Source organism: Rhinolophus ferrumequinum, chromosome 28, assembly GCF_004115265.2.
Source record: "Rhinolophus ferrumequinum isolate MPI-CBG mRhiFer1 chromosome 28, mRhiFer1_v1.p, whole genome shotgun sequence".
Classification (NCBI taxonomy): domain Eukaryota; kingdom Metazoa; phylum Chordata; class Mammalia; order Chiroptera; family Rhinolophidae; genus Rhinolophus; species Rhinolophus ferrumequinum.
The window spans coordinates 2,438,696-2,451,195 of NC_046311.1; the positions used below are offsets into that span (position 1 = coordinate 2,438,696).

General features: G+C 42.3%; 1 protein-coding gene across 1 annotated transcript in view; it reads right to left on the reverse strand.

The window, feature by feature from the left end:
- The window catches only part of ADAMTSL3 (ADAMTS like 3), a 187,217-nt gene that overhangs the window by 124,248 nt on the left and 50,469 nt on the right, over positions 1 to 12,500 (reverse strand). The window contains exon 4 of the mRNA XM_033100157.1: positions 3,943 to 4,070. Within this exon, the coding sequence (XP_032956048.1) occupies positions 3,943 to 4,070 (128 nt within the window). The remainder of the gene's footprint in view (positions 1 to 3,942; positions 4,071 to 12,500) is intronic.

Consider the following 12,500-nt stretch of genomic DNA (forward strand, 5'->3'; position numbering starts at 1 on the left):
GCCATTACAACGTTCATAACACCCTGAAATTGAAGATTTTTGAAGCTATAAATTTATGAATGTATAAAAAAACATATGTTGATTCCACATGAGGATACACTAAAAACATTAATAAAATTTCCCTGGAGTTTATAGCACTATAATTTGTCATATTTGTTTGATGATATATTGACTCAAAAACGAGTGTCTTAAAAACGGAGACGTGTATGTTTTGAAGAATAAAAATATATTAATTTTTTTAGAATAGTAGTTAATTTAAACCTGTGTTTCCCATAGTTGGCACTTGACTAGAATATCAAGTTACAAATTTCTGCAAGAGAAAGAGACATTCTGGCTGGCATATGGTTTGCAGTGCAAGAGAACTGACTGTGAATTTAAATGGAATCAAACTCTGAACTAACTTTATTCACAGAGAAATAAATGAGCAAAATAGCGACATTCATCCCGTTCCCTAAGTCATGAATTTAAAGGAGCACACTGATAAAAAAGAAAAAGGCACCAAAATGCTTTCTAAAGCTCTGGGACAGATTTTGTTTGGTTTTATATGTAACTACCTCCACATTCCTGTTCCAAGAAAAATCGACCGCAAGAACTCAATATTTATGAAGATTTAATACGTCTGTAAGGCTGTTCAAGGATAAAGAGACCTGATAAGCTTTCCAAGGGAAGTAGGTTTCCTTCTCAATAATCTCGGAGTACTTCCAGAATTATAGTGAAAGTTCTTAAAATGGGAGGGGGTCTATAAGGTTTGGGGTTGCCTAAAAGGTGGGGAGTAGGAATGAGTGTATTACGAACAAACCTGCTGCCCTATTTTGAATGAATTTCATGTTTATGAAGAGAAATGATATTACTGTCCCTGTTGCTTCTCAGAGACGTGAAATGATTGGGTAGACCACCAGCCTGGCTCCAAGCCAGGAACCAAGCCGGAAAAAGAACGTATATCACCACGCACTTATCTTACTCTAAATACCACAGAACATACTACTCTCGTTTAATTTTTTAAAAAATATTTGGTTTAGGATGTTTTCTAGTCTCGGATATTTATTTCAAACTAGACGAGTTCAGGGAATTTGGGCAAATTGGGAGATTGTAAGACCTAAAAGGAAATTTCTTTTTGTCCTTATATGACCGAATGAAAAATGGACAACCTCTATCATTTCCAAATATGCTTTTTGGGAATTGGACTAGTCACTGAAATTCAAAAGTGTGAGAATCAGAGACTTTACCCTGGGCTACAAATCTACCTTCTTCTTCAGCACTGACTGGCTTTCTGCTTTCTCTCATGTCTCTGGCTCTCTAGGCAGAAAAACCTCTTTGCATTGCCTGTCCCAGCACCATGTGACGCTGCTCCGTGATCTGGATGTTTTTGTCCCATTACCCTCCCCTTGACATAACTGACGTCCTCTCGGCAGGCAGTTCTCAGCACTGACCCTCCCAGTCTCAGAGGACTGGTTAGCTATCCTCTGGACACAATGTGTAATGAGAGATACTTTGGTTACATCCTTGTTTACTGTTTGTCCCCTGGACTGTAAGAACCAAGAGGGCAGGCTCTGTATTCATTTAACTTACTACTGCTACCCCACATCGAGGTATAGAAAGGGTCTGGAGCTGGAGACTTAGATAACGGCAGGATGTCTGGAGAATTCTTTGAGACATCTCTGCTGTGATCCCACCTCTCCCTCGCTCTCACCAACAAAGAGCAGGGATGAGGGCTTCAACGTGCTAACCCCAAATCAAGGGGAAGACACTTGAGGACAACAGAAATTTTAGGTTTCAGTCTGTCTCCTGCAGCTGGTCGGTGTCTAGTTCATACCTGAGCACTGAGGACTGACCGATCAGCTGCAGTGGCCTGTGTACGCAGAGGGGCTGTTGCCACACTGGCTTCCAGAACTTTCAGAGTTTGTTTAGTGAAGGTCACGTGAGGGTCTCCCGTGAACCAGACGAGTGAGAGAGCAAGCATGGGCTGTCTTCGGAGCTTACCAAGACGGCCCCGGGGGTGAGGAGACACAGCGGGGAGAGGCTGGGAGTACACCCAGCTGTCCAGTGGCTGAGGAAAGGGCGGTATTGCCAAGACAGGACTGTGAAGAGCACATCTCAAGGGAACTGCAGGCAAGTGACAGCACCGGACTGGCACTGGGTGGGTAGTGGCCAGAGTGTGTCGGAAAAATCTACCCAAGCGCTCACACTAGAAGGAGCCAGCTCACAATAGCTGCCAAACCCGAGAGCCCTGATATGTCCTCAGAGAGAAAGGCAGGTCTTTCCTCGTCCTTTTCCTCTTCGTTCACCCCAATTCCCTTCTCCGAATAGGTGCAGAGGGGGCAGAAGCAGCTGAGCAGCTTCTCTTCCTTATCCAAAGCCTGGCATCAGTAGCTGGCCCCAGTTGGGAAGAGAAGCTACAACTTCACACACACCCTGAGATAGATCACTCAGCAAAATCATATTCCAGGCAAAATCAAGGCAATTTTTCAATTAATAAAAGGATCAATAAACGTGAGCATTTTGGTTGCTGACTATAGGATGGAAGTGGTCATTCATGGTCCTTAATATATTCCTCCAACTCTTTTGAACAAATACAAGTACATACTACTAAAAAAAAAAAAAGACAAACAGAAATAAATGCCACTCTTTTCCCACATGAGACCTACCATTAACTGCAAATTATTCAGACCCCTCAGATTTGGAGGCCACAGGGAGATGCTACAGTCTGACCTCGCCCACTCCGGTCTCCATCCTGAAAACTTCTCCACGAGCCCGACTAGCAGTGAGAAAGGACTTACCCCTTACATAAGAAGCCCCTCCCTGGCTCCTGAGACTCTCTGAATGCAGGCCTCACCAGGATAAATACATCCCAACACAAACAAGACTCCATCATCCTTCTATCCAGAACCATACGCTGAGTCACGGGGACTTTATTTCTTCCTCAGGGAAATAATCAGGGGCGAATTCTTGCATCCAGCTCTGCAGCCATTTGCTTCGGGTTCAGTGCTTGGAGTCGGAGCTCCCCCTGGGGGGACGACAGTGCCCCCAGCTGCCTTCCCATGCTGTCCTGGAGGGACCACCAGTCCTCCTTCTCAAAGGCCAGGCCTACCATTTCTCAGCTGCCTGCTCTGCTCTGTCCCTAGGAAACTGCAGGACGGGCGCAGCCATGCTGTAACATGCCATAACACAGTGACCTCGATGAAATCCAAACTTAAACCAAACACAATATGTTCTCCCTGGGTTTCTGCTCTCCACCTTGACACTACGCTGGAAAAGTCAATTGACTCTTTCACCTGACAACATCCCAGCTCTGTAGACGGCGGCTGTGGTCGTAGAGTCGCCTTTTGTGCAGAATGAGCATATCAGGCTCCATCTATCTGAGCTCTGTCTTACCTGGGAGCTGACGTAAAAGGCTTGGCTGGGGTTTAAACTGCCCCTGAAAGAATTACCTCAAATTGCCTCCAAAGCAAGGATGCGTGTGGGCTTATTACAAACTTATGTTAAGAAGCTGATCTTAAATTTAACAAATGTCATTTAATATAAACATGCCTAAGCTGTGCAAATAGAAGTTGCATGACCTCTTAATCAGTGGATTGCTCAGAGAATGTAACGAGAAATGACTTAAAGTTGCAGCAACTCAAAGGGCAGAACCCAGAAGACTTGACCTCTTACCCCAAGTCTTGCCGACTTTGGCCAGTGACTTACACACCAGGCCTGCCCTCCCTCAAGGCCCTGAGTATCTGACCCCTGACTGCTATGAGGGTATGGTCACACCCCTGAAAATGGGACCATTGCTATGTAAATACGGTGATGTGAGGCTGACTGACTAACACACAGCTGATGTTACACCACCATCATAGGGCCTTCCGAAGCCAACAAATCTCGTCCGTCCCCCCCACCCCCACCCCAGCCCATTTGAGGCTCTGAGTCCCACGGAGGAGCGCAGGTGCAGTCACCACTTGCCTGCCGGTCAAACACCTCCGCAGGGAGTAGGACGCTCCCCCCCCACAGGTCCGGGAGCAGTCACTCCAGTTTCCCCAGGCGTCCCAGTTGCCGTCTTTGACTTCATCTGAATGAGTGTTTCTTGAGGTCTAGAAAGTGAGAAAACATAACACATTGCAGACAAAGGTGGCAGAGAAAGATCCCAAACCTTCCCTAGAGTCTCATTCTAAGCTGTTCACCAAACCGAAGCTGCCTGAAAATCCTTTGCTTCAGAAGGGCAACATGTAAAAAGACCAGACAAGATAGGTTTCAAGGGAAACTCGTGGCACACGAGCACTTTTCCACCTTACGAAGGTTGTGTCCAGACAGCTTCCACGCTCAGTTTTAAAGCTGAAATGTTATCATCCCCAAATTTAAATAAGCTGGCTAAAATAGCAATACTGTATGTTATGTTATTGTTGTTGTTTTATAACTTGCGTCTGAGAAGTTCTCAACCCCTGAAAATTCTGCCATGCCTGTCAGACCGGTGCTAACTCCACAGAAATCTTGCTGCATGAGGAACTGTGGAACCTCCTGAGCGAGAGGCTGCGTTCAGAGAAAACAAAGTCAATAAAGCGTTAGGGTCCAAGAAAACAGGGATGCGTCCGTTATGAACACAGTTAGGTTTAGCTGGTTTCCTGGACTTGCTACCTTTGACTTACGTCAGGACACTCCCGAGAAAAGAGAAGAGGGGGCATTACAAGTAAAATATCTATAGACAGACGTAGATACAGGTATGAAAAGACATGGTGCACATTACTGAAAGTTACCACACTTTATTCAGAGGCCTAAAGCAGACCTGAATAAGTGGAGGAACATGCTGTCGCCTAAACGGGTAGGGTAATCCTGGAAAACGGTAATTCTCTCCAAATAAATCCATACATTTACAGCCACTCCAAACAAAACCCCAAAGGAAAATTTTTTGGAACTTAACACAATGATTATAAAGTTCATTTGGTGGAGTCAATGGCTGCAAGAGCCAAGAAAAAAACTGTAAAGGAACGGAAATGAGAGGGAAATTGCCTCAATTAAAAGAATATAGAATTGGCATAGCAATAGCAGTCAGATGGATTAAATTTAATAAAAGAAGAGTCCAGAAATGGACCCAAATATAAGGACAAGTCAATGTGACAAATGGTTAAAAAAAAAAAAAGGATAACTTCACAAAATACACCAAAATGAATTCTAGATATATCAGAAATTTATATCTAAAATGCTGAAACCATAAAATACTAGAAAAATTGTAAATAATTATATAGATTTGATATAGAAAAGACTGCCCTAGATATGTCAACAAAGGCAGAAACTATAAAGGAAAAGACTGATTAATTATGTTCAAATAAATACTCACTTAGCATTTTCTATCTCTTCATCTATAGATATAAATATACATGCAAAAACACAGTAGTACAAGTGTATGGGCCAGAAGAAAACACATCAAACTATCTCTAAGAATGGAAGATGTGGAACTAGGAGTGAATGGTGTTGGGGAAAACCAGTTGAATGTTTTATTTTTTCCCCACCCCTTAAAAGACCTGAAGAAAATATGATAAAATGTGAAGTTTGATGAAGCCAAGTGGTGCTATAATGGATGTTCATTTTGTCTGAACTTTCATGGTTTTTGAAATTAAAAACAAAAAAATGTTTGTGGGGTAAAAGGCAATCTTTAGAGGACAACATAAGCCTATGCCATTTTTAATACAGGTAAATGTGTACGTGCATAGAGAAAAGAGTGAGTGGCGAATGGTTAATTTAAATGTTAGTAGTGGCTGCCTCTGGGTGAAAGGACTCTGGGTGATTTTAATGTCTTTTGTTTTTGTTGTTTCTCTGCATTTTATAAAGTTTTGGTTTTTGTTTTAAGCAAACACTTTAATACTTTAGCTAAAAACAAGCGAGCAAACACACAAGCAAGAACCCCATCTGTTGACATACAGAAAAGTCCAAAGTCAGACAGGGTTTAATAGGTAAGTTCTAAGTTGGGGAACAGTATAGTTTACAAAGGAAACCCTGACATACAGCCAGTGACTGAACTAGATATTACACAGGTTTCCTTAAGCCCTTAGGCCAAGTTACCTCATCCAACCAAGAAAAAAAAATATATATTAAATTAAGAGAGGGATCTGTAGAAAGGACCTTCAAATGTGAAATGAAGAAATGACTAGAAGCAAGAAGGGGCTTTTCCAGTAATTTTCACCCAAGTCTCACCGGCCAGTGGGTTTCGTGGCTTCTTGCCAAGCTACCTATTTCTAGCACAGTAAGCAACCCGACTAGAGGCAATATTTCGGTAACAGTCAAGCGAAAGGAAAGGATAAGAATCTGGCAACCGATCAAATCTGTCATCGGGAATAAGGGCTAATTAAACCCATACTAGTTACTGTTCTAATTAGACCACTGTTCAGTTCAATTTTCTACATTAAACGTCACCAAATATAACCATGTCCTGCCTATAACATAATATAAAATAAAGTTTTAATTCATAAAAAAATACAATAAGCAGTTTAATACATTCATCTGGACTTTCAGGTGGGTAACTCCAAATCATTTAGGTAAACGTTTAAAATATACACAGCTGAAATGGATTTTTCATTTTGTCACTCGATACACTGATAGGTTGAATGTGAAAAGTTGAAAAACATCATCGTATATATTTTAAAGTGAAAGCTGAGAGTTCTTCGCAATATTATTTTAATTTGTTTTTACTCCCACTATCCCATCTGTTCAGTTTACGGTTAGAGTCAGGTTTCTTTCCATAACTTCTCCACCTTTACTTACAGCAACAACAAAAAAAGAATCTTGATTCTAAAATAAACTAAAATAGGCATGTTATAAATGCAGGCGTTTGGTTTTTCTGGTTCGATCAATAAGATATTTCCTCCCTAAGAAAACAGAGAGGAAAACGACATCTCAAGAGGGGTCCTGGGATTTTCTTCCTCTCCTAGACCATGAACGTGGTCGGGGTTTGCTTTATAACCCCACTGCTATTTAATACCAGCCAGTCCTTCTGCCCTTCTCATGTATTCTTCTTCATCCAAAGTAACAGTAATAGCCCCGACTTCTACCCAGTTCTCGTCTCTTCCATTTGATGCCAGCAGCACAATGAAGGGACAAACATTCAGGAAAAACAAAACTCCGTGTGAGCAGAGTAAGGCAGCGCCGGGGTCATTTCTGAACACCAATATCCGTGAATTCTTCCCTACAGTGACACGGAGCCGCCCTGGAACCTACATCCTTCTAGAGTGCTGGACAGTGAGCTCCATCATCTTCTCCCCAAGAACCTTCGCAAGCTTCCTCAAACCATCCGGTGCCTTAACTCGTCCCAGTTCTGTCATGATTTTTTCCTCTCACTGCACACACGTGATTTGCACATTTTTAATCTCAAAATGTAGTGTCCAGAACACAACACTGCCCCCGTAATCCAGGTTTCTTTTGATGACATCTAAGTTTCCTTCTTCCCTTCTCTTTCCTCCTTCCTCCCCTTTTTCCTTCCTTCCTTCCTCAGTCACACTATTCATTGGATCCCATTATGCAAGCAGTACCACATCATAGTTAAAAACTGTGTGACGCTAGGTAAGTTTCTTAAACTTTCTAAAACTCATCTATAAAATGGAAATGGTCATCTTTACCCCAAAAGCATTTCAATAGAAGAACACATATAAATCTACATCGAGTAACACGGCATCTCAATAAATGCAATGAGTGACTGTCTCAGCCAGTGTAAGCTATTGTCCTTCAAAACAACAGCAGAGCCAACTGTCTCTCCCGCTTTCACTTATGCAAGACTTAACATTAATCACTACTGAATTTCCTCTTGTTGGTTTTGGCCCACACCCCCAGCCTGTTGAGATCTGTTTGAACCCAGATTCTGTCATCCCATCTACCAGCTACTTTGCTCAGCTCTGCAGCTTCCCCGCTCCACCCAAGCCCCTGATAAACGGGCTGGACATAGCTCCCTAATCTTACAGAATTCCATTAATGCACAGTTCTGCTTTTTCAAAGTAGTAAGCAGGCCATCGTACCAGGGAAGCAGCCAACTAATCAGACTTGGAATCTGTGAATATAGTTTAACGTTACAATAAAAATATGAAATACTACCAATCACCACCATCAAATGTCAGGAGGCAGAAAAAGGGTTGCGGGGACAGAGGAAACCAGCCATTAGGCAGAACTGGCCCAGGCACGGTGGGCTCCACGTTCCTGGGCTACGTGCTGGTGGTGAGTTTCCTGGGAGAAGCTGTCAGCCCTCCACGTTAACCAGCCCCAGCTCTGAAATCTAGTGACAGGAAAATATGGTGACAGATATCAGTTCCATGTCTGGCCTGATGGTAACCTTCAAGAGGCAACTTCTATGTTTGTCACTTGGGTACCACTGTTTCCCAGGCCCCTTTCCAAACCTCTCCATAAGCTGTCTTAAGTAATTCTTTAAATTCAATGTTATTAATACTTTATACGGTAAGCTGTTATCAGAATCCTACCTGTAGGATTTTTTTCCCCCTTAGTCTGAGTCAACCAACATCCTGTCACTCTCTGACTCTGCCTCGGGGACAATCTGAAGGCTCTGGTCCTGAAAAAGCGCTACTATTTGTGTATTGAGTGGGCTCTGCACTTTTCCCATATGCTCTCTAACCTTCTACCAATGCTAGAGGTGGATAGTACCATCCCCGTTTTATAGCTGAACACCTGTGGCTTCGAGAACCATGTGTCCAAAGTATGGGGGAGCCCGGGCAGAACCCCCCTCCGTCTGACCCCAGACAAAGCCCGTGTTTGCCTCACAAACGAGCCCCCTGCACCAGAGACCAGGACTCTAGTCAAACACAGCAGCCAAGCTATCATCACTCCCAGCCAGCATTTCGCATCTTGGATCCAATACATCTGCTGCCGTGATCCACTTGACCACAACATTCTTTCTATATCTCAATGAAGTCTCTCACTTTTTTTCCCCCTCTGTATTTGCAACCAGATCTACAAGTCTGGTTTTCCAAAGGATTTGATGTTATCTAGGTAATTTCACGAGGAACGGGCGTTCTTGACCGACACTCACAGACCTGGATGCATGTGTTAGTTTTCTCATCCAAATATATACCAAGGGCTTGCCAAGTGCAAGGGTCGGTGCCCTGGGAGGACGAGCATGGATCCCTCACGACAGTGAGCAGCAGGTGACACAGGCTGAAGGGACACGGGAAGGCAGAGTCAGTCCTCTGTCATTGAGACCAACAGACTCAGGGGACCCAGACCAAGGAAGCATTGAAACAGAAGCAACGCCTACCTTGGTTAAAGCTGATTTTCCAGGGAACATACCAATCCTGCGGGAGGTACGGGCAGGGCCTCACATATTCCTATCAACTTCTGTGTAATGGGACTGTAATGAGTTCTTTTTTTTGTTTTTTGACTCATCTCTACTTTCTAATTGTGACAGAATTACAACACTTTTCTACCTCCTTCTTTCTACTTATCTACATTTCCCAATTTTATACAAGGAACATGCAATAAGACACCCCATAAAAGTTCTTTATTTTATTTTTTTAAGCAGGAAAAAAAAAAAACACTAAAGGGAAACCTATGAAAACACATCCAGAAAAGCAAAATGCACTGTGTTGTTTGTTTAAAACTATCAGGCTTAAAGATCTCTTAGGAAATCATACTTTCCTAAGCAAAGTTCTAGCGAGGGAATATTTTGGATGAAAAATTCAAAAAAGATATTGTTCACTCATTATGTAATATGGTAAAAGCCCAGAATACTGCCGGAGTAAGTGTGTTCACAATCTCATAACTACTCAAACACTTCTTGCCTTTCTTGAATCCCCATGCATAAATCAAATCATAAAATATTTTCCTGAAGGGTTCCTAAATCTGTGACTTAGAATGAATAGTACAGTTCTACTCGTCTTGCAAAACCGTCAATAATTAAACACAGATTTCACGCAGAAGGTCACTTATTGGAAATACTGTATTAACAGCTCCATATTCAACACAACCCAAAATAAAGTAAGTTCCACTGGGGTACTACTTCCCAGACATCAAATAAATGTGCACTGCAACGTGACCGCAAAGGTTACGTAAGGAGATCACAAACGACCCAGACTTTGTTAAACAGTAAATACATTCTTTCAGGCTAATACTACCTTAAGGTCTTTAACAACACACACACACACACACACACACACACACAATTTTTAATGAATTGGGTAAATGACATAAAAACATCACTCAAGCTGCCACACAGACTCAACAATTCAACCAGAATCCATGAAACACCAGCAACCTGCAGCTGTGTGCGAGGCACTCCTGAGAAACACGCCATGACCCGTCACTCGCCTCTCCCTTCTTCAGTCCCTCTCCTCTCCTGAAAAGCGTGGTGCACGTCACAACTCATTACCCTGATGGTCAGTGCCCTCTAGGATTTGGTCTCCTCTTTCGTAGCTAATGTCTTCCTGATTATTTACCACCTTAAAGCCTGGCACTAATTCCAAGGTACACATGTCTTACACCTCCAGGTTCCACGTGACCTGCTCTGCCTCAATCTCCAGCTCCATTTCTTCCAGCTGGGCTCAGGGGCTCACACTACACCCCATCCATATGGCTCACCATTCCCCAACACAAACGTGTTTGCCAAGTCCTGCTTCCCATGGCCAATGCCAAAGCAACCAATAAGACCCTTGTACTGTAACAGCTCTATCTGCAGGTGAAAGGTGACTGGCGAGCCAGGACCCACCCTCCCCGCCCTCCCTGAGCCTGAGGTCAGGATGCGCTGGGACAGCTTCTGAGAAAGCATCCTGCTCCCTGGATTTCTCCCACTACCTGGGAGGCTGGCCCAGGTCTGGGATTCCTCACCTCACACTTCAGTCACCCTCGCCCTCACCCTGTTGGATTGGAGGTTGGCTGGACCTCTTGTTCTAGTGAAAAAATAATCTCCCAGGATGCTATGAAGAGTTTTTAAGTCATGGCAGCCAAGGCTTCTCCAAGTGAAGATGAATGAACCCCAACATTTCCAGACTTCTGAGAGTGAGGCAGGTCCGGACATGGCAATCCTGTCTGTTGTGTTCAGTGGAAAGCTACACAGTGGGGCAGATTCAGATGGGGGTCATTTGAGGAGCATTTTTAAAACACGCTATTTACTAAGGTATGCTGTAGACAAAGCATATTCTGCAATGTGCAATGACACATGGGACACCGTGGTCCCCAGGAGTCCATTCCAGGAATCACACAGGCCACTTCTCCCTAACAATCCACACACAATCCTGTATTACAGACGAGACATGGAGGTTATTTCCCCTCATGAATGCAATGTCCACAGCTACAAGACAAGTGAGAAAAGAACCATAACCAGTTCCTCTGGTTAAAGGAAGAGACATAAAGACGTCCAAATACAATGAGGGTTTTGCTTTGTTGTGACTTTGTGGTTAAAAATAAATTCCTAAATATAATGATACTTTACATGAAGAAAGTTTTCATAGGACATTATCTATGATACTTGGGAGTCATCACGAAGCACAAAATCAGGTAAGACTGACTAGAAAGGAACATTAAATGTTGCGAATGTAGAAGTCTGATGGAGAGTAACGGGTGGATGAGGTAATATGGATCAACCATCCCACTGAGGACAACCAGAAAAGCAAAAATATCCTCCATGAATGAAATAAAATATTTTCAGACAAACAAAAATCCACAGACAAGTCTTAAAGGAAATACGAAAAGGTGTTTTTAGGGTTAAAGAAAGCCTGGAGAGGCCGGAAGAAACGAAGAGCAAAACTAAGAATGATAAACATGTGGGCAGATCTAAATGAAGACCAACTACATAAAACAGCAATTATAATGTCTCGTGGGGTTTAAAATATTTATATGGAATTAAGATATTTGACAACAATGGCATATGAGTCAGAAGAGTGATAAATGATATTAAAGTATCCTAAGACCCTGCATCATCTAGGAAGAGGATAAATGGACCAGTTAACATCTGACTTTGTAAGTCAGGGACACACATTTTCATCTCTAGTATTACCACCAAGAGAATAGGAAAAAAGACTGCATAACTTCCAAATCAACAGATGGAAAAAGATACAGTAATACTTATTCAATCAATCCAAAAGCAAAAAAATGGAGAGAAAAAAAAACATAGAAAAGATGGATAAATTATAAAAGCACATAGTAAAATGAAAGATTTAAATGCAAACATCTCAATAATTGCATTAAACTCAAATAGAATAAGTGCACCAATTAAAAGACAAAGATTATGAGAATGAATTTTGAAAATTCAATTATATTCTATTTAAGAAACATTCCCTAAATATAATGATCAGAAAGACTGAAAATAAAGAGAGCATAGGAGTGCTAACCAAAATAAATCTAGTTTAGTTACACTAATCAAAGTAGACATTAAGACAGAGACACAAAGAAAGATGCCTCACGATGCTGGAAGTTTGAGTTCACCAGAATGGAACAAAATTCTAAAAGTGGATGTACCTACTAACATAACCTCAAAATACAGAAAGCAAAAACTGACAGAACTATAAGGGGAAATAGAAAAATCCAGAATCGTGGCAGGA